Source organism: Kogia breviceps, chromosome 7, assembly GCF_026419965.1.
Source record: "Kogia breviceps isolate mKogBre1 chromosome 7, mKogBre1 haplotype 1, whole genome shotgun sequence".
In the NCBI taxonomy this organism is placed as follows: domain Eukaryota; kingdom Metazoa; phylum Chordata; class Mammalia; order Artiodactyla; family Physeteridae; genus Kogia; species Kogia breviceps.
The window spans coordinates 74,045,744-74,073,521 of NC_081316.1; the positions used below are offsets into that span (position 1 = coordinate 74,045,744).

The 27,778-nt window shown below is 49.9% G+C and overlaps 1 protein-coding gene across 17 annotated transcripts in view; it reads right to left on the bottom strand.

The window, feature by feature from the left end:
* MICAL2 (microtubule associated monooxygenase, calponin and LIM domain containing 2) overlaps nucleotides 1–27,778 on the bottom strand; it is a 441,027-nt gene that overhangs the window by 313,715 nt on the left and 99,534 nt on the right. For 14 of the 17 annotated variants that reach the window (XM_067038594.1, XM_067038595.1, XM_059067905.2 and 11 more), the window contains 14 exons: nucleotides 26,946–27,046; nucleotides 22,368–22,625; nucleotides 21,076–21,191; nucleotides 20,108–20,234; nucleotides 19,361–19,451; nucleotides 17,856–18,003; nucleotides 16,646–16,845; nucleotides 16,142–16,248; nucleotides 7,902–7,970; nucleotides 4,837–4,980; nucleotides 3,284–3,406; nucleotides 2,039–2,257; nucleotides 1,724–1,825; nucleotides 382–507 (listed from right to left, as the gene is read on the bottom strand). In XM_067038594.1, coding sequence (XP_066894695.1) covers nucleotides 382–507; nucleotides 1,724–1,825; nucleotides 2,039–2,257; nucleotides 3,284–3,406; nucleotides 4,837–4,980; nucleotides 7,902–7,970; nucleotides 16,142–16,248; nucleotides 16,646–16,845; nucleotides 17,856–18,003; nucleotides 19,361–19,451; nucleotides 20,108–20,234; nucleotides 21,076–21,191; nucleotides 22,368–22,625; nucleotides 26,946–27,046 — 1,931 coding nt within the window. The remainder of the gene's footprint in view (nucleotides 1–381; nucleotides 508–1,723; nucleotides 1,826–2,038; nucleotides 2,258–3,283; nucleotides 3,407–4,836; nucleotides 4,981–7,901; nucleotides 7,971–16,141; nucleotides 16,249–16,645; nucleotides 16,846–17,855; nucleotides 18,004–19,360; nucleotides 19,452–20,107; nucleotides 20,235–21,075; nucleotides 21,192–22,367; nucleotides 22,626–26,945; nucleotides 27,047–27,778) is intronic. The other 3 variants (XM_067038603.1, XM_067038605.1, XM_067038604.1) reach the window with 1 other exon arrangement.

Below are 27,778 nucleotides of genomic sequence, written 5' to 3' on the forward strand. Positions count from 1 at the left end.
TTTGGCAATATCATATGGTAAAATGTGACACATTTCTACGCTGAGGTGCTGTTTGCCATCTACACCATATAAGAGAACTGTACCTCCCTCCTCTTTGTTTTCTCAGCATCTGGCACGGTGGTTGGCATATGGTGGGTGCCCAGCGAGGGTGTGCTGAACAAGCAAGCACCATTTGATAAGGTTTTGTGTGCTGCCTCTTCTGCTTTGTTTCTTGCTCCAGCACAAAGCCAAAACCAAACCCAGGACCGTTGTAAAGTATCTTATAAAGTTTCCTCCCAGCCAAGCCAAGATTCAGATGGTTTTCTGTGTAGGTGGAACAGAGCAGGAGAATATCTCCGAACATGCAGGGAGTAGGGGAAGCTAATTGTTCAGGACAACTACCTTTCTGGCTGGAGAAACAGAGTCAACAGTCGATGGAGAGGAAGTAGCAGCTGAATCAGGAGATGGAAGGCAGGAGGGAGAAGACGGAGGATGAGTATGAGACAGGCTTTTAGAGAGTAGTTTATTCTGCACAGAACAGAAACAGAGGAAACTATGATTATCCCCAGGGAAACGCACAGTGATGCTTGTCTCGATGATTCAGCCCCCAAGCCTACACATCCAAGGAGGGTAAAGGACATCCAGGCCCACGTCTCAGGACAAAAAAGTAGCCGGTATCTTTGGAGCCCAGCAGGACCATCTGACTGCTGGTTACACTTCACTCTGCTACAACTTTTCTGGCTCCTTTGTCACATCAAAATAGCTGGAGCAGAGCCATCCTGCTCCTGCCTACGTCTGCTGCCGACACCAGCACTAACTCCTGAAGGCCTCACTCTGGAGCTTGGTATGAAGTAGTAGTTGCAAGCTTAGGACAGGACAAGCCCAGGCTACTCTGGGGTAGATGCTCCAGCAGGGACCTCTGCAGCCACAAGGAACCCTAAAAATGCACTGAAGGCAAAGTATCCTTCCCATGTCTATGACTCTGCAGAGGATACAGGTCTGGAGGAGGCCGGGTGAAAGCAGCAGAGGCGGTATGTTCTAGAGACCAGGCTTGCTATAGGCAAGGGAGCACCGTACACGTACAAGCGCCGGGCCGCGGGGCCTCATCCTCAACTCTGTCATCTCCTTGTGAGCACACCCTCTTCTTCTCAGTAAGTTTCTAAATAAGTGCCTGGCCAGGGGTGGGGGTTGTGCTTTCTATCCTGAGGCAAGGCCATTCTTCTGGCTGGTGCTGCCTTTTGCAAAAGCAGAGCACCGGTTATAGCACGTGGCTGACCTCGACATTCACAGTCTCCCTGATCATGGCCATGGGGGCATCTCTCCATCCTGTGCCCAGACTTCATGCGCAACTCGTTTGCTTTCACCTTAAAGGCACTGTGATGTTATCCCTGCAACGGACCGGCTTTCCCTCTTTGTGTTGACCCCTAGGAAGCTCAGCCTACTCAGAAGCTATCTAAGATCTGACAGCACACATGTTTCTGTTCAGTAATGTTTTCCTATGACCTGAGCCCACTTTTCTGCCTTGGTTTTCCCTTTGTCATGATTTGTCTAATTACTTTGAATCTTCTCATATGGAGCTTTTTTAGACGCCAGTCCAAATCCTTTGGTGACTTAAAAAGTGAATAGCTTTTCAGGCTATAGAGGGAGGAGGAAGGAAGAAATGAATCTCCAGAGACTGATTCAGGTAACCTCCCTGGATGTCCAACACCTGGGTTCCTGGGGGCTCTGAAAGCCCCGCATTTACCTGCGGGAAATCCCCGTGTCCAAACATAGAGGCAAGATGAGCCGCCTTCTCCTTAATGTTCTTTTTGTGAAATTCCCTGTTGGCCAAATTCTGAGCCCTTTTCTGCAGCCAAGGTGAGAAAGGAGAAAGAAACAAGAGATAGAGACAGACACTGTGGGGGCACAGGCAGGGAGGTAGCCAGGTGGGCTTGCAGCCCTTGGCACATGCGGCAGGATGGGAGATGGTACCCGCCCTGGACAGGAGAAGGGAGGGGAGGAAAGGAAGGTAGCCTAGACACAGGCAGGGCAGAGACAGGGCAAAGAGCAAGGCTTTCACCTGGAGAACCTTTTCTTCCACTTGCTGCAGCCGCCGCAGCACCCCGGAGAGGGCCAGCGTCCCCTGGCAGGTGGCAGGCAGGCCGGCGGGATTTTCTGGCCCACCCAGCTGCAGGTCAGACTTGGCTCGGGCTCTCCAGGGCCTGCTCGGGCACTCGCCGCCAGCAGACACTTGCTTTAGCTCTCGGAGCACATGCCCCGTCACAACCACCAAGGGGAACTGGGGGAGAAGGAAAGTCAAGCTTCCTTTCCAACTGTGGCTCTCCCATGGATGCCCCGCCACCGTGAGGAATCTCCATGAGGACCAGGGACAAGGGCACGCCAGATGCCACCTTTGGAATCAGATTCCAAACTAACCTTGGGTGTTGACTTTCCACCACCTGCATCAGAATCACCTGACATCCTCCTTAACAACACCGCCTTGTTATTAACAACACTCCAGACCCACTGAATCAGAGCCTGTACCACCCTGGTTCCCAAAGTCTGGGCCCAACCCCCAGATATTAAGGTTTAATTGGTCAGGGGGTGGGTACCAGAGATTGATATTTTTAATAAAGCTCTCTAGATGATTCTTACACACACAGACATAGAATCACTGCAATATGTCCACACTGACCTCCTTTGACCTCCACTTCCCAAGAAGCAACACAAAATTCCTAATGCTGACCGGGCATTTTTGAGTGCTGTGGTCAATAATAGTGATTCTGTTCCAATTCCAAACCCAGAGATATTAGCTGGAAAAAGCCTCAGCCCATGGCTCCTGGTTGCCTCCCTGCCCACTGGGCAGGGTCCTCATCTGCTCAGACACCATGGGAGGTCTAATCACATGCCAGTTTTACCCTTTCAATGGCATGCGGCCAGCTGGCCACCTGAGCCCATTCCACCATCACTGTCACTTCTCCATTGATTTAGAAATCAGCCTACTCAAGAGGTCTGCAAATAAGCTAAGTGTCCCAGGGGCATCACACAAAATACCCTGTGTGGTGTGGTCTGTTTTTCCCCAAGCAAATAAAGCACCAAGAGCACGGTAGTTGGTCAGTCGATACCCCTGACTGGCATGTATTTTAAGATGCTGCATACTTGGTTATTCCTACCTATAAGGGTGGTAACTTCAAGTTGTGTTTGCCTTCCCAGAGAATCTACAATCAGCCCTATGTGGGGTGCAGAGACAGCCACGGACCCCACCCCTCTGGATCAAAGTTCCCTCTGGTTTCACCAAGACAGCATCCACTGGAAGGAGCCCTACCTGCCTTTTCAGAGTTGGTGATGGGCTGGGTGTGGGCTCCTCTGGCTTGGGACGGCGAGAGTTAACAGGAGGGTCAGAGGAAGACCACAGTATGGGCTTACCTATCCCTGAGACACGGTGCTCCTGGGAGGAGGAAGGTGAGTCCGAAAAAGCAGCCACAGGAAATAGGAAGGAAAAGGCGAGTCAGACAGACACTTGGAGGGAGGAGAGGAGGAGAGTCAGGGAGAGAGAGTTTGCAGATGCTGAGCGAGCCCTGGGCTGAGCTCTGACAAGCTGGGCCTAGCTGGGAAACTTGAACCCCGGCCCTCTGTCCATGTGAACAGCAAGTCCCATGGTCCCCTTCTCTTGGACAATGTGTGAATCCCCAGGAGGCTACGCTTTTGGCTCAGACCCGGGGCAATGGGCAGGCACATACCAGGCCAGGGTGGTGAGTCCCAAAGTCCTTCCTGCCCACTAGATGCTACAGTCCTTCTGAAGGAAGAGAGCCCTCATCAATAATACCTGGGGGCTGCAAGGGGCCAAGCCTCCAGGAGGGACAGTTGAGAAAACAATTCAGACAGTTACAAGTCTTAGGAACATGGCCCCCTTATAACAAAACCTGGCTTCCTAGGGAAGGTCGGTTTGTCCAGGAGGGGCATGGTATACATCCAGACTAGGAAGATGTCTGTAACTGCCTCTAAACAGAATTAACCAATTGTTTGCCTTTCTCCTGAGAGGAGCCTAATTCTGTTATGTGACAGATGTTCTCCAAAGAAAAACTGAACCCCTTGTCCCAAGCTTTTGTAATGTGACAGTGGTGCCCCAAAGGAATTCAGGGGAACAAATGGAACCATCCAAGTGCAGACTCCAAGTCAGAGTCCAAGAGAAGCCAGCCGGATCTGCAGCCTGACCCACAGCACCCCACCTCCTTCAGCCTCACATGGACCCTGGTCAGACACAACAGCTCTGCCAGCCTGACCCAAGGGAACAAGGAGAGGGGGGCACCAGGGGACAATCTCGAGGCTGGTCCCCATTCCTATGGGCCCACATGGAGCTAAGACCCTGGTTCGGACGGGTGTTCCCACCATGGACTGGGCAATCAGCATCTCTAAAGCTCCCTCCAGCTGCACCATCTCAAAGATGGCTCCAAAACAAGTCATGGTTGCAAAGCAAAATAAAATCAGGGAAAGGATTTCTTCCCCAGTGCAGAAGAGGCATCAGCAAACTACGGTCCTCGGGCCAAATCCGGCCTGTTGCCTGTTTTTGTAAATAAGGTTTTATTGGCACACGGCCACGTGCATTTGTTTACAGATTGTCCACGGCTGCTTTCGTGCTACAATGGCAGAACTGAGTCATTGCAAGAGAGACTGGATGGTCCCCAAAGTTTAAAATATTTGCTATCCAGCCCCTTTTAGAAAAGTCTGACTTCAGATCTAGAAGAAGCTTGAGACTCCTTTTGAGCCAGGTCTGGCTGGCACACCTGAACTCCAGTGCTAGCCTGACATTTCTGCTGGCTTCTCAGAGGGTTCTGGTCACCAGGAAGGCAAGGTCAGTGAACATCTGACAGGACTCACCTGCCTCAGGAGTGAGGGGTTCCGAGAGTTCTCCTCGAACTTGGCCAGCAGCTGACTTGCCATGGACTTGACTTTGTTCTGATTTCCACCTTCTTTACAGCCCTCTTGATTGGAGCCCAAGCTCTGGCTAGGAAAGGCTGAAGGCTGCAAAAGCCAAATCAATGCATTGGTTGTTGGTTCTGGAACCCAGATATCAAGGAAGGGGCCTGGGGGCTCACGACAAGGACAGTTTCCTGAAGAAGGACACCCTCTGTGGTCTGAGGAAGTGAGGCAAAATCAGGAGGCAATGCCCACTCTGGAGACAACGCTCACAGGTGGGACGAGTCTTCTCAAAGACAGGCACAGCTAGGCTTGGGAGCCAGACACTTAAGTGTTTGAATTCTGACTCTTTCACCTCCCAGCCCAGTGACCTTGGCAATTTACTTAACTTCTCTGAAGTTTCCTAATCTGTAAAATGCGAGCAGTAACCCACCTTCATGTGACTGTTGAAAAAGTCAAATATAATAACGAAATGATGAGCAGAATAGTTTTCAAAATATATCATGTGGCTGACAAAGGGTGAAGAATTGGGGGTGAAGGAAGCAAGAGGGGATGTCAGTGAGGCAAGGCACAGGCTCTGGGCTTCCCTTCTCTCCTCTGCACCCCACTCCCAATGGCAACGAGTCCTGCTCTGTTGTTACTATCTTTAAAAAAAAAAAACCTTTAATTTTGAAATAATTTTAGATTGACAGAAAACTTACAAAGACAGCACAGATAGTTCCTGTGTACCGTAGACCCAGCTGCACCTAACGTTAACATCTGGAATAATTATGGCACTGTTATCAAAACTAAGAAATTAACACCGGCACAATACCATTAACAGAACTATAGACTTGATTCAGATCGGGCCAGTTTCCCACTAATGTCCTTTTAGGTTCCAGGACATAATCCAGGATCCCACACTGCATTTAGTCATCATGCCTCCTCAGCCTCCTCCCATCTGTAATGGTTTCTCCATCTTTCTCTGTCTTTCATGACCTTGACAGTTCTGAAGGGGGCTGGTCAGCTATTTTGTACAAAGTCCCTCCATCTGGGTCGGGCTGATGTTTGCTCATGATTAGCCCAGAGTTAGGGATTTTGGAGAAGGATGAAACGGAGGTGAAGGGCCCTTCTCATTGCTTTGTTTTGGGACACGTGATATCAACACGACTTGTGACTGTTTAGATGTTGACCGTGACCAGTTGGTTATGCTGTTTTATGAAATGGAATTCTATGTAAGATTTTCTTAGCTCATCTGCTAAAATAAAACTTTAAAAATGATGGGTGTCCAGTGAATGTCTGTTCCCTGGTACCATAGATCTGCTCCCTTCAGCCTCGAAATACAAATGGCATTGTCACTTCAAGAGGGTAGTCAGTTTTTCTGAGGAGACAATGAATCTCCCTCCCAGGGACACATGTTCTCAAAACAAAGATATGTTCACTTAGAAGAAATTCATGGGAAGAGGCAAGCTGTAGTCAATTGTTTTTTGTATTTTTTTTTTAAGATTCCCTAAGAGTAGCAGCCCCATGGGAAACCTTGTATGCACAGCCACTCTGAAAAGTTGGACAAACACAACAAGCCAAAGAGTCACTCCCTACTTCAAAGTGGGAACTGTAAGTCTGCATAGCAATCCAGGCTTGAGTGAGAATAGGGCAAGTTTATTAGGCTGGTCACTGTTTGTACAGGCCAAAGTAGGCCAGGACAGTGGGTCTTGCAGACCGGCCCTTTGCAGACATTCATGTGCACGTGAATCACTGTGGGTCTCCTTCAAAACCAGATTTGGATTCAAGAGGTCTGGGGTGGGCCCTGAGAGTCTGCATGTCTAACCAGTTGCCAGGTGATACTGGTGCCCTTGTTCTTGGCCCACACTTTATGAGTAGCAAGAATTTAGAGAGAATCATTGCTTGGCTAAATCTGACTTAAGCAAAACAGCTGACCCAGAAAACAGAGCCATTTCAGAAGGGGCAGGGGCAACCAGATTTCTTCCCAAACTCTAAATCTTGTGCTGCCAACAACAGAAACAGCACAAACACCCCCTCAAATAAGCCACAGACGAAAGGCAGGAGAAGACGTCCCCCCCCCGGGGATAAAATGTATCCAAGGGAACCTTCTTGGGAGGAGGCGGGAGCAAATCACAGGCACTTAAGACAGAGCCAATACCCGAGACTGGGGAATGGGATGCTTCTCCAGCCCAGTTCATCAGCCACGGCTTCTATCCTCTCACCTGTCTCCCTGTTCACTGGCTTCTTGCTCATGCCAGAGCCAAGAGTAGCAGTTCTTCATCCATATAAGATAAAAGAAATTTTTTTCTAAGTCCTATAAATGAAGTATGAAGGTATCCTACAAATTATCCCCTTTGCTTCTATGTCATCATTTTGGTATCAGCCAGTAGGCTAGCTAAAGCTGATATTCTACAGTTCACAGACAGTATCTAAGCTTGCTTTTGTGGATTAGAATGGCTTTTTGGAATGAGCTTTATATCTCAGGTCTCTTTACAGAGCTGCCTGGGGAAGCAAGAACTGATACTCTTTTTCTGATCAATTTTTTAGTAGCAGGAGAGAGACTCATGCTTGGCTTTGACAAAGTAGCCTGAAACTTCTTCTCTCACCAGAAGGTGGCATTTGCGGGTGCTGGGACATTTGCTTTACAGAAAACACAAAAGGTAGAAACTAGGACTAGGAGAAAAGTGGGACTGCTGGTGCCTCTTTACTACTTACTATTAATAGTGATTATATCTCGATTACCCTAGGTGTCAAAGACCATGATTGGCATGTTATACACGTCCTCTTAATCTTTAAAAATTCTGCAAAATGTCATCCATTTCAAATGCATCATCTGTGTTTTACAGATATGAGCCACACTCTGGGAGGGTGACATAGCTAGTGACCAGACCCAACTTTCTCGCATCAAGCCAAGCTTGGAACCCAGTGGTTCATGAGAGAGGAAAGAAAGAAGGGCAGGGGGACTGCCACGGTCAGGAGGGCGGGCTGTGGCCCCTGGCTGTCAGGAAACGGGCTATGTGTAAACCCACACTGAGCACACAAACCTCGTCCAGGCTGTTGAAGCCTTTCCGCCTCCGCTTGCTCACGTCATTCTCTTCGGTTCGGCTGTCCACCTGTGATGGCCAAGAAAGCATGGTGAGCTCAGGGCTGTCAAGGGCTGTGATGCCAGCACTGGGGATCCAGCCCTGCCCGCCACAGCTGCCAGCCCAGGAAACAGATGGGCAGAAATTACCCTGCACCATAACAAATGCTTTTGGCTCTGTTCGGGCACAGACGAGGGAGCCTTCCCCAACCTTGGGAGCCAGGGGTTCTGTCAGAAGGGGGTGGGAACACAGCCACCCAAATCATGTCAAAACATTCCAAAGCAGAAAGAATCCCTGTGACATGGGCAGGGATTATCTCCTTGTCAATGACCTTGGACTCAGAGTGGTCACAGCCGGGCCTGCTGATGCTGCCCCGTGGAGATCACCTCCTACGAAGAGGTGCCACTGGCTCCCCTCACAGGCAGGGATTCTCGGGACTTAGATCAGCTGTCCAGGAATTTGATGGCAAATTACGCCTGCCACTCAGCCACCATTGCAGCTACTGGTAAATGATAGTATGTTAACTTCAAAGTAGCATCAGATACGGCCTGAAAACTATGGTGACCATATAGCCCAGTTTGCCCAGGACAGTTTGATGTATTGCTTTTTCCCCCAGCATAATTATGAATAGTGCCCCCTTTCATTTTCAAAAATATCCTGGTTTAGACAATAAATTGTATGGTTGTCCCACTGATAACCCCTTACAGCCTACTTTCTTCTTCCAAACTCTGGACATTTAAATCCAGAGAACCCTGCCCTACCTAAGCCCACTGCATGACCCTTGCAAAGGCCACCCAAGGGCGCACTTGTGGTCTGACTTATCTCCTCAAGGGAAGGAGGGGGACTGCATAGGTTGAGCTGATGCTACGAGCTGGGATGGGGCTGCAGGCTGGATTTAGTGCCTTGCCATGCACCCTGCTGGGTTAGCCTCTCCTTGACATTGGGGTTAGACCTCGAGCTGGGACCTTCCCCAAACGGCCAGCCCACTGAGGACCATGGAGCCGTCCCCACTGACTATGCGTCCCTCCCTGGGGGAGCCTCCCACACCCTCAGCGGGGCCCTCCATAGCAGGGCCAGATGAAATCCCAGCCTTTGTTCCACACTGGATGCAGCTGAAAGGGCTGCAGGCCACCCTCTCCTCTCAAACCCAGGCATGCTCCCCAGTCAGCCCCACAAATTCACACCTTGCCCCATCACAGAGGATCCTTTACCTCCTGGTTGTTCTAAATCAACAGTAATGATCAAAGCCCCCAGCACGCAGTCTAGTGTGCACTCAACTTACTTCCACAGGCAAGCACCTGCTCCCCTGCATTTACACTTCCCATCACCCCGCCCCTCCTCCTATTTACCAGCACCTTAAAAAAAATTTTAAGACAAAATTAACTACAGTTTAGTCATTGATATTTATTCAAAAATATGACCCTTCCCTTGCTCAGGAAGCATAAAACAACAGATCAAAGGGCCTTGCCTTCCCTTCAACATTTTCCTCAGTTTCTAATAAATCATTATGCTGTGAATGGAAATGATTTCAACCCAAATGTTTGGGCAAACACCAAGAGAAACAGATGACCTTATTTACAGCATCGGGTCCTAGAGGCCCAGCCTGTCTGGGTGCCTGGCTCCACGGCCTGTGAGCCCTGCACCGGCCTGGAGAAGAGCCTGTGAAAGTACAGGGTTTCCTCCCAACAAGAACACTTCATGCATCGTCGTAGGGATTTCTGTTGTTCTTCTTGTTTCCACATTAAATGAGGACTTGGCTTTTCCCTCAAAGAGCAACACATCTTACTCTCTTGCATTCAGCAGCCCTGGCTGTGACTGGTCCAACTGAGCCTGCGTGGATCCAAACTCAGTACGTTAGCCACAGGCTCACAGAAAACACTCCTGGGGGGAGTGTACCCAGCAGCAGCACCTAAGAAGACCCCCAAATCCTTGGGGGGAGGGGTGAAAGGAAGTGGGTGGGGCAACATCAGCTCCTCTGATTCCGCCTGACCCATGGGACAATAAAATGCAGTCTATATGGTTAGCAACATACAAATCCAAAGGGTCTCTGTTCTTCCTTATGGATTTATCATGGAAGCACTGATTCTCAGATAAGAGCTAGGTTAAAACAAAAAGCTTGAGAAAACACAAATCTAGAGATTTATCTAATTTTTTTCTTATCTGTATATCACTATTGGGGAGCCAAAAATGCCTCTGTAACGCCCTCTCCTTGGACTCTGCTTAGCACTGTAGAGAATTGGGGTACAAGGGGGAAGAAAATACTTACTGTGCCCTGAGAGAGTATGAGAATAAACAAATAACTCACTTTCTTATCAATTTTTCCTGCCCTTTCACCCTAAGATATTTTCTTGTCATTATTTCCCAATGATTTGAAAGATTCTATATACCAAAAGGCATTTATTAAACTACTTGGTGTTCTCCATTAAAAAAAAAATCAAAGACATATGTCTACCAATCTCATCATTTATTTGATCAGCACAAGATAATCACATTCCCATACTGCCTGACTTAAGGTGATTTTAGCCCCAACTTTATATTTAGTTAGCTGGTGGAGAAATTCAGATCTAGGTCACAGGAAAAGAGGTTGGCCATTGTAGGCAGTGTCCTGAGAGTATACTGGCCACCATGATATTTAGAAAGATGGTCAGTGACACTGGCAAGAGAGCTCTTCCCTTCAATGGCAGAGCAGTATGGATCCATGGCTTCGAGTTCTGACATGAATTACTTCCCGGCTAAGTGACCTTAGGAAAATCACCCAACTTTTCTGACTTTAGTTTCCTCACTTCTAAGATACTACACTATGTAGCTCTAAGTAAGTTATTGTAAGGATGAACAAATTCATGTATATAAGACATTTCTTCTCCTCTGAAGTGCTATATAAGTGTTAGACATTTTAAGTTAGGTTAGTGCTATTCACAGAATTAGAAAGTCTGAATTCTAGTTCTGGCTTTGACATTTACCACCTACATGGCACTGCATTATAATCTCCCTAAGACCACGTTTTCCCATCTCTAAAACCGGGAGGAGAACATGTCCCCTGCCTTCCTCAAAATGTAACCAAGAGGAGCAAATGCGCTATGACACTGTAAAATGCTGGATCCATCATGGTTGCAGTACGGAAGCCAGTGGTCAGCCCAACTAGGTTTACCGTTTTCAGAAAACGAGCATCTTCATTTAGTCAGTATGGGATGGGGACCATCATTTACAGAGCCCCTTCCATGTGCCAGAGAAGGAGCTCAGACCTGCAGCTCACACTTGTTCAACGCCGTCTTCGCAGCAATGCAATGTTTATGTTATTACGATATTTCACAGACAAGCAAAGGAACTTTGAGAGGTCTGAACACGTGCTGAAGCCCCACCAGACCCAAATACGTATTTGTCGTCTGGGCTTCAGCTCGCATCCGCATTCTATAAGTCAGCACAGAATCCCAGGCTGCAGTTACACAGAGGACAGGAGAGCGATCACCCTCGGCAGTGACCTGCAGACCACAGGTGCCCAGGGTGGGATGGGGGCGTGCACATTGCTTAAGCCCTGTGCTAACTGACCCGGACAGCATCAGTACCTGGGTTGACTCCCTAAGCCGTCTTCAAGGCTCTGAAGACTCGTACTGAGAAGTACGAGAACCCTCGTGGGAGTTTTGGATGCTGGGTGGGTGGTTCTGTGAAAAAAGCTGGAGAAGGGGAGTGAGAGGAACTTAGGAAGTCACACTGGAAGGTCAGCTCCCTCCAGCAGAGACCTTGGCCCTCTTTGTTCACTGCTGTGCCCCCAGCACTGAGAACTCAGCGTAATATGGGGACTCAGTAAATCTGTGTTGAATGATTGGGTGAATGGAGGAAGCACTTTCTTACATAACTGCCCCTGGATCTTTGGAAAGTGTCTGTGCAGGAGGGTCAAGGAGAAGAGCTGGGAGGGGGACCCTCCAGCTCAGACCAGACACTGATGTGAGTCATGCTTTGTGAACCCCACTCCACCAGGGCCAGCGCTAGAGGAGGACCTGGGTCAGAATCAGCCAGCCAAGCAGGATAAATCCTGGGGCCACCCACCTGGCTTCTAGGATGGGCTTTCCAGGGACAAATGACAACTTCTGTGTTGTGCTGTCCCTCAAGGAATGGGCCCAAATGGGGAAAACAAAGATCAGGCACCTCGACTATGTATGTAATATAATATGTGTCATAACTGAAGTGGACATAAATCTAGGCATTACCCATGTGTGGTAAGACGAGGTGAGTACAGACAGGTAGTGTGTGTGTGTGTGTGTGTGTGTGTGTGTGTGTGTGTGTGTGTGTGTGTGTGTGTGTGTGTGTGTGTGTATGCACTCACACACACATGCACACAGAGAAGACAGAGACCACATATGCGTGTTCAGATGTCACCTGTGAGCCTGGTGACAAGAGCTCTGGAGTCTCTAGGAACTGTCCCATGCTACGAGGCTTCTAGCTGCTGACTGGGACAGAGGCAGATCTGCAGCAGTCCAAGGGCTTTTCTTTAAGAGGAAAACAGAATTCCTAAGCTCTCCTCCTCCTCCCCAGGCGTGGGCCATCCAGTCTTCAGAGATAACCAACCCCAGTAGATTACCACTCACCAGAGGCACAACCCTCTTGGCGTAGAATGGGAAAGTCATTCTCTCTAAAATAAACAAGTTTCTGGATGGAGGAAGAGCCTTCAATTTTGCCCAAAGCTGTTCTCTTTTGCTGGAGTTTGGATGTTATCAGGAAAATAAGATTAGGGAGGAAAGAAGAGTTTAACACCAACATCAAAAAGCAGGAGGGAGGGCTTCCCCGGTGGTGCAGTGGTTGAGAGTCCGCCTGCCGATGCAGGGGACACAGGTTCGTGCCCCGGTCCGGGAAGATCCCACATGCCGCGGAGCGGCTGGGCCCGTGAGCCATGGCCGCTGAGCCTGCGCGTCCGGAGCCTGTGCTCCGCAGCGGGAGAGGTCACAACAGTGAGAGGCCCGCATAACGCAAAAAAAAAAAAAAGCAGGAGGGAGAGAGACTGTTGAGAGTGACTCAGGAAAGAAACAATAAGCCCTCTTCAGATTAAGATGCCACATGTGAACAAAGGTGGGCTGCTCAATCCTCATATCAAGATGGTCCTCTGAAGTCAGTGATGGGGGAGGGAGGGGAATGGAGGGACGAGGGGAGGGGGCGAGGTCAAATACATAGGCACCTGTACACACACAGATCGTGTGTCTGGGCTCTGGTGTACAAAATCACGCAAGCGCAGCCTAGCCTGCATCTCCAGTCTGTAGGGGCACGTGAACCAGGGCAGTGAAAACTGCATGTCTAATTGCATTGACATCTTCTTGTGTAACTGCGGGGGAGCCCCGTGTACGTGTGCAGCTTTCAGTCTCCTGTGCAGACCTCCTCTGTGCGTGTCCAGGGGCAACCTGGAGTGGACTCGTACTCTTTGGTCATGAGACATGTTAAGACCGAAGAGCATTGTAAACAGATTTCTCCAGACCAAAACAAGATCCAGACATAAGAAGACACATGATAGAAAGGGGAGAAGGTACTTTGCATGTGGTCGGACCACTGCACTGGCGTTGAGTGGTGGACAGTATATGCTGGGGTGTTTTAGTGCCAGGGCAGAACGTGACCCAGTGGCCCTGCAAACCCACCAACCCACCAGTTTGAGGGAAAAGGGTGGGACAACTAATGCCCACACCAGGCATTTACTTCAATGACCTAACCTCTCTACCTATCTGAGAAGCAGGGCAAACTTTAGACATCAAATGGGGCCATGGGAGGGAATCAGATCTGCGGATTTTAACCGCTCTCAAGGTGGGCAGCCAAGGAGCACACCCTGGAGGAGACTGGATGTGGGCCAAAATCAGCCAGGGCTGGGCTGGGCAGAGCCCACGCATCCCCCGCTGCATTTGCTAGCAGAGCCAGGGCGAAGTGGAGGGCCGCTCCGGCGCCCTCAGAGGGCCTGGCTGACGGCTGACTTTTGACCATTCCCACCTCCTGAGCCAGAGCTGGCCAGGCTGTTTCAATTCGGTCACTCTGTAAACAGAGGTGTGGTGAGTGAAAGGTTTAAACATGCCTCTCCAGTTCCCAGCTGTGGGCTAAGTGGTGGAAGGAAAGCGGGTGAACAGAGAAAAGTGATAAATGTTTGGCTCAGAGATCTTCCAGAAGGGCTGCACTGGCTTGCCTGGGATGGAGTAGCCCAAAGTAGGGGTCCTCAGTCACCAGAGGAAAATGAAAGGCAGCTGGGCTGAGGTGGGGCAAGCTGACGACTGGGCTGTGGAAGACAGTTTTCACTCAGTGTGACCTACGGTGGGTCACGGTGTCTCCCACAGAGGCTCTGAGTGGGGCAGCTCGGGGAGCAGAGGGGCACAGGGTAGTGGGGTGCAGCTCAGCCTTTCAGCTGCTCTGTTTACACCCAAGCTGACCTGCACACCCGCCCTCCCCAGCCCCCGAGCCTGTCCCTTCCTAGAGACAGGGCGTGTAGAGCACTAAGTACCCAGTTCCTAGAGTCAGCACAACCGCTGCTGCCTTCCAGGGAGCACAGCCCTCAGGGGAAAAAGTGACCACTGATCACATAGCCCAGGGAAAGAAAGGAGGCCATGGAGCCCCAGCCCCACCCCGAGCAGAGGGGTTGGCAGGACAAGGCATGACTGGCCAGTGGCTAAGAGCCTGTTGGCGACCCAGAGACACTGAGACGCACGCAGAGGCCTGCAGCCCTCTGCCAAGTCACTGGAGGGAAGGCAAGCTCTGTGTGAGCCCCTGAAGCCTAACAACTCCGGGCCTCCGCTTTTTATCTGTAAAATGAGCACATCAAGCAAGGCAACTTGTATTATAGCTTCCATGGAGATGCCATCATTCATATCACCCTGTAATTTCTCATTAGGCCTGTAGTTTCCAAACTGCGTACCAAGGCACCCTGTGGCACCAGAGTGAACTCAGAGAGGAGCCGCAGGATATTTTAGATTTTCTAGGGAAGCATGGTGATGTCTGTCACACACCCTGCAAAATTCCCCTACCAAGTTATTTGGATATAACTACTTAACAAATGAAAATTTTAGGCATTTCTTTTGATCTGGGGGCAGTGTGAAAAAAAATTACTAAGACAATAAAGGTGCCATAGGTTGGGAAAATTGGGGAATCTCTTTATTAGGTTCTGAGCTCCTCAAAGGCAAGGTCCATATATTACTCACCTCTGTATATTTGCTCCCCTCATCAAAAACAAACAAAACATTCAGCCTTAAAGTTGGCATGAACAGGGCCCAGTAAACATTGTTGAATGAATGAATAAAAAAAATGAATGGAACAGAATATGTAAATGTAGCCTCATCATCCACTTCTGCTCTTAAATGGCCATTGTGTTCTTGATCTAAATTGCTTAATAAAGTGAGATATCGTGTCCATCTCCCTGCTTAGGAGGCAGAGCTAATCTGATTTACTTTTTATTTTTTTTTGAATTTATATTTTTATTTTATTTTATTTTTTTATTTTAACATTTTTATTTGAGTATAACTGTTTTACAATAGTGTGTTAGTTTCTCCTTTACAACAAAGTGAATCAGTTATACATATACATATGTTCCCATAACTCTTCCCTCTTGTGTCACCCTCCCTCCCACCCTCCCTATCCCATCCCTCTAGGTGGTCACAAAGCACAGAGGTGAACTCCCTGTGCTATGCTGCAGCTTCCCACTAGCTATCTATTTTACATTTGGTAGTGTATATATGTCCCTGCCACTCTCTCACTTCGTCACAGCTTACCCTTCCCCCTCCCCATATCCTCAAGTCCATGCTCTAGTAGGTCTGTGTTTTATTCCCATCCTACCACTAATCTCTTCATGACATTTTTTTTTTTTTAAGATTCCATATATATGTGTTAGCATACGGTATTTGTTTTTATCCTTCTGACTTACTTCACTCTGTATGACAGATTCCAGGTCTATCCACCTCATTACAAATAACTCAGTTTCATTTCTTTTTATGGCTGAGTAATATTTACTTTTAAAAATACTCACCAGCATGTCCTCTTTGCTCTCTACCCTGCCCTTCCTTAACCACACTGAAGGCACTGAAGCTGGCTACATGGTGCAGGGGAACTTGGCTGAGTTCTACTCATGTCTTCCTGAGCACTCGCTGTGGGTAATTTATCAGCTTAAAAAGACCCAGCACATGGCATCTTCCTTCCCCTCACCCATCCACGTGTAAGAAGAAATTAAACAAACCCAGGCCGAAACTTACTCGTGGAGTTCTCTTCCTTGGAAATGTGAGGTTAAGATAGTTATGAGAAATGGATGATCTGGCTATGCCGAGGTCAGCATTCTCTCCGTAGTTTTTGCGCCAAGAATCTGTTAGGAAATAAAAGTAAGACTGAGATCCAAATCCTTCCACTGCTCCCTCAGAGCTCACAGGGTGTCACTGAGACAAGGCCCCTCCAAAATAATTCCCTCACCCCCAACTGAAGCTGTCAGTGGCCTGCATAGAGGGCTGGTGTCGCTCTGTCAGTGATCTCCTGGTGACAATGGCAAATGCAGGCCAGCCCCATGTGGCACCTGCCACACAGGACCCACTTACATACATGGCTCTGGGTGCATGGGGTCCACCCTTGTTTGGGCTCAAGGGCAAAGGGAGGGCAGGGGTCAGCCCCAGAACAAAGGACATCAGTGTGAAGAGTAGCCAGACGTGGGCACAGGGCAGAGACGGCTCAGGGGCTGGCAAAGCCTCATCCTGAAAGCAGGTCCTTACCCACAGGCCTCAGCGGGGTGCCCCGGAAGAGCTCATAGAACTTGGAGAGGTACATGACCATGCTGAGCTTGTCAGGCTGCGGGGCTGAGGCCATCTCTTTGCCCGTCGTCACTGGGGGGATGCCAAACTCACGCTCGGCCACGTCAAATGCCAGCTGGTTGTTCTCCACAGTGTCATCTTCATTCAAAGAGTCAAAGTTGCTGGAAAATCAGAACAAGGTGAAGTTTTCGGAGAGGATGCAGAGGGGTGAAGAGCTGAGCTAACTTAGCCATAAGGAGCACTGACAATGCCCTTGCTCCAATCCCTCCACCACTACCCCCCACCCCTCAGGGGGGCTCAGCCGGAAGGCACTAACCCTGTCCTCACTCAGGGTGGGACCAATCAGATCTGGGCCATGAAAATGTCATTTGCTACCTGGGATGAAAAAAATCAGAAAATGACTGGAAAATTTATGAACTACTTTACTTTTAAATAGTTCCCATACGTTCTTTTCCTTTTAATTACAAAAGTGATATGGGCTTCTTGTAAATGAAAGAATCAAGTTATATAAAGTAAGACGCGAGAGCCTCATCCCCTTCTCAAGGTAACTTGATTTCCTAAAGGTACCAATTGATAAACTTTACTAGGTTTCCATCCAGCCTTCTGGATGAATTTGCTCATGGGTGTGAGGTTACACTGCAGTTGATTTAAACACAACATAGTAGATGTATTGTGCTTTCAACATCACAAAGCATCTCCACAAACATAATCCAAAGACGGCAAATTCAGAGAAGATAAAGGGCTTGCCCAACAGTATACAGCTAACGGATCTGGGTCACAAATCTAATTCTTTTGGCTGTAAATCCCTCAAGCTGGTCCCCAGAATTAGATCTTGCCCGTAAGTCCTCTCTTGAGGGTAGAGCTCCAAGGTGTGAACACTCAAATTTCCCAAATGAAGGGGGTTTGGTGTATGAGTGCAAATCAGTCACTGAGCCTGAGTCCTTCTGCTCCTTACACAGAAGGAACGCAGATCAAACAAGTTGCTGGCAGAGTTATCAGTGCAAAGGGAAAAGAACAAACTGAAGAAAAAACTCAAATTGAAAGTACGCAAAGAGAAATACTGATGTATGTCCTGAAGATTCTACATCTAGAACAGCCCTGGTCTCCCTTGTCTCCAGGGTCCCCTTGGGCCACGAGGGGCTCGCCAGGTCCAGCTGGGCCCCAGACTCACATCAGCTCAGGCCGGAAGCGGTGGATGATGGCACACAGGGCCAGGCCACTCCGCCAGGACGTGGTCAGGTCTGTGACGTTGACATGCTGGTAGCCCTTGGTCTGCTGCTGGCACCAGGTTAAGAGCTTGCTGGGCCGGATGTCTGACTCTGCAGCAAGAGGAGATGGACAGTGGTGAAGCGCTCTATGGAAATCTCAGCAGTTCCCCTGGTGACCCACTCCGTTGGCCACCACGGGTGGGGACCAGGAGGAACAGCACTGAGGCAGGGGGCTGTGGACACAGTTGCAGCCCCATGAGGGGGTCCTGTCGAGAGCATGCAGGAGGGCAGGATGCTAGGACAGGAAGCTTGCTCTCCTGCAGGAAAGAATTCCTGAGATGCCCTCTGGCCAGGTCCTGGTTAGAGGCTAGGAACATAGAGGTGAGGATGACATGGACTCTGCCAACAACATGCTTATCTTGTGGGGAAGACAGACACAGAAGTGGGTGACAGGACTTCCCTGGTGGCGCAGTGGTTGAGAGTCCGCCTGCCAATGCAGTGGACACGGGTTCGTGCCCCAGTCCGGGAAGATCCCACATGCTGCGGAGCGGCTGGGCCTGTGAGCCATGGCCGCTGAGCCTGCACGTCTGGAGCCTGTGCTCCGCAACGGGAGAGACCACAACAGTGAGAGGCCCGCGTACCGCAAAAAAAAAAAAAGAAGTGGGTGACAATAACAGAGAAACCCAATGCCAGGGGAGCACATGAGCGGGTTTGCCAGAGTCTACCAAAGCAGGGGAACTCCCCAAAGAAAGGGTCATGGAGGAGGTGCATTTGACTGCTTCTAGAAGAGTGTCTAGGACAGAAGGAGATCTCCAGGAAAACAAAAAGGACTGTGCCGTGGCAAAGAATCTAGAGAAACCTGCCATGTTATGTGACATGGTTTATCCGGCGGCGGCAGCAGGGCGTGTGAGTGTGGAAGGCAGGGAGGAGTGGCTGGTGAGGCTGAGTTTGCCCAATGGCAGGCAGGATGCAAGGTCTGGGCAGGCAGTGGAAGCCAGGTGTGTCTGTAAGCAGGATGGTGACCTGAGCACAGCCAGGTGGACGCTGGGAAGCTGGTCATTTAATCATCCCTTCCCTCCGCACTGAGCACCAGCCTTGTGCACAGCACTGTGCCAGGCCCTGGAAGACCAGAAAAAGAGTGAAGCACATGGAGCTTGTTATCTATCTGGGGAGACAAGACTCCTCATACTGGAAACAACAGGAAAAGAAAAGCAAGTCCCAGGGAAGTCATTCCGGTTCACTTTAATGTGTCAAGCGCTCACCTCTAACCCACACAGTGATCCTATGGTTGGTACTGTCCTTGTCCAGGTTTTACAGATGAGGAAACTGAAGTGTAGGGAGCAGAGCCACCTGGCCAAGGTCATGCAGGTCACTGGATCAGAGCCAGGCTGGCTGCAGGGCCTGTGCCCCAGTGGCCACCCAGCAGGCCTTCTCCCTGCAAAGCTGGGGTCCCAGGAGGGCCACTTACCCCGCCTGGAGAGGCCGACAGATCTCCTCACTGAGCCCAGCCTCTCGAGAGGGCACTGGTGCAACTCTTTAGTGATGTACAAATGCTTCACCTAGGAGCGAGAGAGGACACACAGCTGTCTGCTAGTTTTCCCCCAAACCCTAGTCACTGCAGGGCCGCTGAACCCACCCCACCCTCTCATCGACACTGGCTGCCCTTTTCCTCTGTCACCGAAGGACATGACCTTCAGCAAGGGAACCAGCAACTTGAGACAGAGCTGCGGATCTGTGATCCACCCAAATGTGGGGGAACTCGAGTGTGAATATATGTAATTGGATGATTTTTAAAATTCACACCATTCTTTGTGCTATTGACTGAAGAGGTCAGAGCTTGTGTGACTCTAAGTTGATGGGAGAAAAAATAAGACTCTAGGACCTCGGACGGAAAGAACTTGATATTTGATCAAGTAGATTATTTGAGAGAGGTATGCTCAGCAATGCATATGCTCAGTGACAAATAAACATACATAAAAACATGTACATATGTGGACACACACTTACATGTGTTCTAGTTCTCTCCTGTTGGCTAGAGAGATGCTGACTCTACTTCACTCTGTGGCTTTCCCAGAGAGAGGAATTGGCCTCACCTTTGGGCCAAGAGGCAATGGTGGCCTGGGTCCCAAGGATGTGCCAAGATTTTAGGTGACCCCCCCCACTTCTCACCGCTCAGTGCCTGGTGACCCACACAGGACTCCAGGCAAGGTCTTACCTGATGGGGCCTGACACAGTTTGAGTTGAGGTTTGGGTACCGCGTCCCCGGGTCCAAAGTGTACTGCTCAAAGTTCTTGTTGATGTTCTCTGGGGTCGTTTGAGGTAACAGCCGGTAAAGACTTTCTCTGGAGGAGGGCAGAGCAGAGAGGTCAAGGACTGCTCTTGCAGCCTCCGGCCTTCTCTCCACTCCTCCCCTCCACCCGCCTTCCCCTGCTCCCAAGAGCTTCTTAGATCTGTGTTTGCATAACCCTTCCCAGCAATGCCTGGCCCTCCTGGTTCTCGAGATCTGCAACGCAGGGGAGGGTCAACATGGTCAAGGGGAAGCAGGAGGGACCCTGGGAGGTGGTGAGGCTGGCCTCCTCCCCGGGGCAGAGGGCGGGGACTCAGAGCTGGCAGCCCAGAGACCTGCGGTTTTGCTATAACTGACACTCAGCCACGCTGCCTCCTGTGGCTGGTCCCCCACGACCACAGGTCTCCACACCCAAGATCAGCAGGTGCCCATCCCCACCCACCAGCCCTGACTTATCCTGGTCCACCAGCTGGCACAGCCACATGGCCAGCAGCAGGGGTCTGGGAGGAAGCCCAGGATCTCAGCAACAGAAGAGGCCTGGGAGGTCAGAGCACCCAGCCCCCAACAGAGTGGGACTCAGTGCTGCAATGGAAGCTTCCCCTAAACCTCTTCTGGTTCCTCAGTGTCTCCGCAGTGCCGAGAACCCCAGCTTCAGGGCCGCCCTGGATGAAGATTTCTCTTTGGCATCCAGGGCTTAAGGGCCTGGCCCCCACGGAAAGTCACTGGGGGAGGTAGATCTTGACAGAGAACGTTTCTTTGGGGATCCCAATGATGAAATCAGGCCACATGTGGGAAGGCAGGTGAGAGGGGGCAGAGGCTCCAGGTTCATCCAGCCTCACTCCCTGAGTTTTGACCCAGCCCTGCCTCCAGCTGAGGGTCCTGCTGTTAATACTCACCTTTCAGCCAGCAGCTCCAGGGGAGGAGTGCCCTGGTCCCAGCTCTTCACCATCCACGCCGTGTCAAAGGCTGCCAGGAAGCCGCGGGCACAGCCGGTGCCCATCGGCCAGAACGGCTGCGAAGGACACATGCAAAGTTCTAGTTGATTCCGGTGATCCCCAGACCGCCATCCCATGCTATCCAGCACTTGGCATTTGCCAGGCCTGTGCGAGGCACTGGGGGGACAGAGGGGCGACAGGCAGCCCACTGGGACTCACCACAAACACCAACAGCTGTAGCACAAAGTCATATGCAAGGGTGCTATGAAACGGGAACAGCAAAATTGCTTTGGGGGCTCAAATAGGCAGAGGCAAAACGACCCTGAGGGAGGTAGATAGAAATCAAGGAATGCTTCAGGGAAGAGCTACATTCGTGCTGATTTTAAAGAATGAATGAGGATTCTGATCTTGATCCACTCAGAACAGTGTGGGCAAAGGCTTGGTGGTGGGAAAATGACGGAGCGGATGGAAAAACAGCCTGTCTGGTTTGGGTGCAGCAGAGAGCACGGGCAGGGAGTACCGGGAGAGAGAAAGCTGGGAGGGAGGATTGGGACAGAAGCGGGGGGGGGGGGTGCTGAGTGCTTAAGCAAGGAGCTTAGGTTAGAGTCCATACACAGTGGTGGGCAAGCATTGATTCACCAAGCTAAGTTCTAACTCAACTGTTCCACGTGCACCCAAAGTGTGGTTTGAAATTTGATGCTAACTTCAGATGAATACATCAACATTTTTTGGTCAGTGCTTACATTAAGATAAAAGTTTACCCTTTCTGATATCATTCATTTAATGTAAGAATCCTAGCATCTGCAGATTTTCTGGGAAGAATTTTGAGCGAGGAGGCCATGGACTTTGGGGCCCACACTCCTTTCTTGCTCCTATTCAAACTCGATGCTGAAAGGCCACAGAAATCCACCCAGAGGTGGAAGAGAAGTCTCCAACCAGCTGCGGATCTGCATGCTCTGGGAAGGATGGCCTGACCCGGGCCGCTTAATTTTGTACTTCAACCGAGAAGTCAGCCCAGAAAAACCCAGGGGGGCAAGAGAAAGTGTTCCTGCCTGTATACAGGCAGAATTGACCCCTCTAAATTTCATCAAAGGTCAGGCTCTGAGGCCAGGATGTACTCGGCAGAGTCCTGCCAGTTGGCTGAGAGCCTGTCCTTCCCTTGGGCTGCAGGACAGCAGATGCTGCCAGTTAGAATAGCAATGTGGGGATCTGTCTTCCAGCAGGAATGAGGGGGCTCCAAAAGCAGGCAGTACCTCAAGCAAGCTGTCGCCCACCAGGGCCACGAGCAGCTGGTGTGACTGTCGCTCGCGCACCAGGGCTGCATTCTCGGAGGCGTACATGGAGGTGAAATCGAACACGGCCACGTCGGGTTGTCCGTAATGGTTCATGGCAAAGTCTAAAGACGGCAGCTGGTAATTGGTGGCGAAGTCTGCAGCTTCACGTGCGTAGGAAAGCAGGTTGTCCTGGTTCACGTTCTCTGCACACAGCAGCATCTCTGTGTCGATATAGTCCTGGGAGAAAGAACAAGAGCACAGTATAACAACCTGCCCCTCAAAAGGGCAAGGGGTCATACCTACGTCTTTGTAAAAGGACATGGAATGGATTTGCAGAGAGGCTAATCAAAACAGAAATAGAAAATGGGGGCCAAGGGAATAAAGAGGAACCAAATCAGCCATCTGTGAACGTTAACAGAGCTACGATTAAGCATCAAATTTGGCTTTGAGCTTCCTGGCATCCAAGGCAAAAGGGAAATGTGATATATTACAGGGCTTTCCTTATCAGAAAGAAGGAAGCATAAAAATTCCTAGGGGAGGAAATTTTTTCCTGGCACTAAATTCTAAAAGAACTGTCTGACATAGGAATTTTGACAGAGAACATTGTGTTGTCATGAACAGTGTACTCAGTAATGATCCTGCAGCAAATATAGAAGCATATTTCATATGGCTGATTCTTGTGATGACTTTCAGTGAAACTAAAAGACAAAAGAGCAAGATTGATTTTATAACGGACTAAGCTAAGCTAATGTGGTCCAGAAATGCTGCGGCTAATGGTCAAACAAGTCCGAAAAATAAATGGGTAATTGGCATAACTCTCAAACTTTCTCCCACGATCAGTTACCCCTTTTCTCAACAGGCTGAGGGCTCCTCAGAGCTCTGCTTTGCTCTTACAGTGTTAACTGTTACACTTTCCTGCTGGGAGGTAGAGAACCCTGAGCTTAGAGGACTAGTATGCCACCCTGGAGGAACACTGGCAATGAACTATAGGATGTCTCCCAGAGTCCAATCTGCTCATTGTGTGGCTATAGAAACTAAAAGACTATCTTTCCCAAAAGGTGACACAGAAAATGCAAATCCCTTGGGGCAGGGGACAGGGATTAGTGTATAAGACCAACACAGGCCTTGGGTCAGTGAGATCAACAGGTCAAATTCCATCTCTGTTTACTGACTGCATAAATTTGGGCAAGTCATTGAACTTTTCTGAGTCTCCATATTCTCACTTGTAAAATTTTAATTTGTAAAATGAGACTAACAAAATCTACTCCCTATATAGGACCACGTGAGGACTGAATGAGACCATGGACATGACTCCCTAGCCCAAAGCCTAGGAACTGGGAAGTTCTCAATGATTGGCAATTCCTGTCCCTAATAAATCATGATGGCACAAACCACACCATATGGTGAAGCGATCCCAGACCCACCGAGGGCACCAGCAAGGGCATTTAGAAAGGTCTAAGAAGGCACATCCTCAACTACAAACAGTGACCTACTGTGGCAATTTTCCCAACAGCCATGATTTCCCAGAAATTCTAATATTTCCACATCTAAGCCACGTCAACTAAATGGAACCCAGTGTTGGCCCAAGAGCCCTCTGTCAGGTCATGGCATCCAGGCTGGAGCTCCTATTATTCGCTTTCCTTTCTCATACCTATTCTTACATCACGTAATCACTCTCCTTCTTGAAGGTGTGGAAGAGTGAATGGAGAGATCTCAAAAATACCCCCTCTTCAAAACATGCCGCAACAACCCCTGCGGAGGACTGGGTGATGGATGAATGTGGACGCTGTATGACGAGGACGGCACCTGGTGCTGAAACCACACACAGAACTGTGGGGACCTGGCCAAGGGGCAGACCCCCCGGCTGTGCCGGGATGAAAGGCACCTGGCCCAGGGCTGCTGGGAGGAGCCAAAGGGCCTTGCAGGGCAGGAGGTCCCAGGTGAGTGGGTGGATGGCAGAACAGACTTGTAGGGAACAGATGAGAACAAGGATGAGAGAGAAAAGGGGGGAACGACGGGGCTGTAATAAAGTGGGCAGAGCTGAGGAAGGAGTGCTAAATGAAGATAAAGGCAGGGGGCGAATCTGGACCTCATTTTGCACAGGCCCAGGGAACTGAAGAGAGGCTGGGTCCTAGACGGAGGTGGGGAAGGAGAGAGGGAAGCAGTAAACATGAGAGAAGGGTGGGGAATCCAACAGGAAGACTAGTCACCCCAAGTGAAAAGCTGGAAAGAAGCAGTAGACCAGAAGAGAAGGTCAGACAATGTCTGTTCACTGCTTCGAATCAGGGTGGACTCGGCATTGAGAGACCAGCTGTGATGTGTATACATCCACCTCACACACCTGGCAACCAAGCTCCCTCCTACTGAGGGAAGACCAAGCCTGTGTGTGCATGGACCAGCGCAGGTAGGGGCCAGGAAGGACAGACACAGCTGGGAGCCCAGAGGCAGGGTTTCCCGAGGAGAAACTTTACTCTCCCTTCAGTAGTCATAGAAAGAGGCCCAGAGAACAGCAGGAATAGATGGGGAAGCAGGTCAGTCAGTCATTCAACAAACATTCACTCCACACGTTGTGCGTCTCGGGGAAGACGCTGACCCATACAGGGACAGGAAAACAGGGGACTTGCCATTCCTTTGGGAGCGAGAGAAGAATGGTAATATAAGTAGCTCGGGGTAGACGGGTCAGCTCCCAGCTTATGCACATGCTATATAGAGCTTGGCTGGACACCTGGAGACTCAAGCCAGGACTCGTGAACCAAATGGTGTCCAGTTCTCCCATGTCCAGCCATGGCTTCCAATTTCTAGAGTTCATGTCTTATACCTAGAGGGCCCTCTGCACCAGCTCAGCTGATCCTCCCAGATTCTCTGAGGGAGAAGGGAGGCCTTGATGGGCCTGGGACCTGCTCCCAGCTCCTGCAGTAATTATGGGACCAGGGCGAGGAGCTCCCACCCACCTGTGCCATGACACAGAGCCTGAGAGGGGAGCACGGAGGGGCTTTGACAACTGCCGAAAATTCAGGTCACCACGAGCAACATGTTGTGGCCAGGACAAACACCCTGGGATGACCTGGGGGAACCTTAGCACCTCAGCAGGCCTGAGCACTCAGCCAGTGAAATAGGAACCCCAAGTCAAACTTGGCCTGACTTTCCAGGGGTGGGATAACAAGAGACTCCCTAGACCCTCCCCTGCAAAGGTACCCTCTGTGCCTGCACCCTGGACCCCAAAGAGTCCTTCACTATCTGACACGGGCATCCCAACAGGGGAGGTAACTAACTTTGGGAGGGACACCTGTGGAACAGAGGGAAAATGGGGACATGGCCTCACCTCCCCCAGACCGGATCAGCAGTGGGGCACCAGATGTTGAAACCCAGTGCTCGCACATCTGCTGACTGTGCTAAGTAGGTTTCATTCAACGCCCCCTGCCCCCCACCCCACCGCCAATTCCCAGCCTTCTGTCCAGCAACTCGGGCTCTCAGCAAAGCCCTGAGCTGATGTGGAGGAGGCCCAGGGGAGGGCTGGGTTACTAAAGCTGCCCAGCCGGCTGCCAGCACAAGCTGGCGTGAGGATAGGCACATTCTTTTCTGACAAGCAGCAATGAATGGTCACCGTGCTGCCTGGGCTACAGGCCGACACCCCAAGAACAGGCTGACCTTGGACTGCATGATCCTTATCTTAAGGGTACAACAGCAGCGGTAGCTGCAGGAACAGGGTCTCTGGAGGGGTTGAAACCTGACCAAAGAAGGTGCCAGCCTGGTGCTGGCCACTCCATGTGCTCCTTCCTTGCAGCCCTGCTCTCTGTATAAGCATGAAGGTGCAAAGGCAGGAAGCAGAGGCCAGGAAGCCAGCAGGACAAAAAAGCAAGTGTCCAAACCAGGCAGAGAAGTTATGGAGGGAATCTACCAACTTGCTACGTGCCAAGCGCTCTGTATACATTTTAAAATTTATTCCTCTGAACGATCCTTTTAGATAGAAACTATTATTCCTATTCTGCAGACAAGAAGACTGAGGTTCAGAGAAGGCAAACAGCTTAGTCACAGTCCTGAGTTAATAGGTGGCAGAGCGAAGATTCAACTTGAGTCTTCTTGACTGCAATAGGGCTTTCCCCCATACCATGACAAGGGGGCCGCAGCGTGAAATTCACAAGTGAAACTGCCTGGATCCCCCTAGGACAAGGAGCCCCCATCTGCCTCCAAAGTATGTGTGTGTGTGTGTGACCTCCCAGAAAAGGAGGCAGGGATGAGACACTTGAAAGGAAAAGACTCAGCTGATCTCTCAGTGGTTAAGAACCCACACTAACACCTGGGTAAGAATTTCAGCAGTTCCCCCTCCCGCACCAGCCCAGCTCTCTGCAGAAACACCTCTGCCTCTGTTGTTCGTGTGGGCTCCTCCATCCAACATTCATGCACCACCAAGGAGAAGGGCGTGGTGGATGGTGGTCCCTTCCCTCTTCCTCCCATTACTCAGTTTCTGGCAGGATGACATCTGCTCCCACACTTGCTGATGCTGCCAGCCCAGGTCACAAAGGGAAAGACAGGACATCATAGCCAAGCGATACGTACATTAATGATGACACCTTTGTCAAGCAAGCTCTGCTTCTTGGCAGTCATGACAAAATAGTGGGTGCAGTCCTTGTAGTAAACAATGTTCTCAAGATCAATCCCTGAAAAGAGAAGGTTCATGGACTCAGTATTATTTCCTCAGCGCCTACTGTGTGTCAGGAGCCCTGCTTTGCCTCATTACAGGTCTCACAATTTACCTGCAGAATATTGGTGTTAGACAAGTTTTTGAGACATACAGGGGGAGCAAAGATAAGATCAAGTGCCAGAATTTACCCTAGTCACCACAGCTAGCTTTCATAGTCCCACAAAGATCCTATTCCTTTTCTTTTTAAATTGAGATAAACATTGTGTAAGTTTAAGGTGTACAACATGTTGATTTGATACATTTATTTAAAAGAAATTTTTTATAATATAATATAATATATATTTATAATATAATTATTTTTTATTTTTGGCTGCGTTGGGTCTTCACTGCTATGAGCAGGCTTTCTCTAGTTGCGGCGAGTGGGGGCTGCTCTTTGTTGCTGTGCGCAGGCTTCTCATTGTGGTGGCTTCTCTTGTTGCGGAGCACGGGCTCTAGGCACTCGGGCTCAGTAGTTGTGGTGCATGGGCTTCGCTGCTCCGCAGCATGTGGGATCTTCCCAGGTCAGGGCTCGAACCCGTGTCACCTGCATTGGCAGGCGGATTCTTAATCACTGCGCTATATATTGCAATATGATTAAGCCACTGTTTTTCTTTTTTAAAAAAAATAATAAAATTTATTTATTTATTTATTTTTGGCTGCATTGGGTCTTGTGCACAGGCTTCTCTTGTTGCACAGCAGGGCTCTAGGC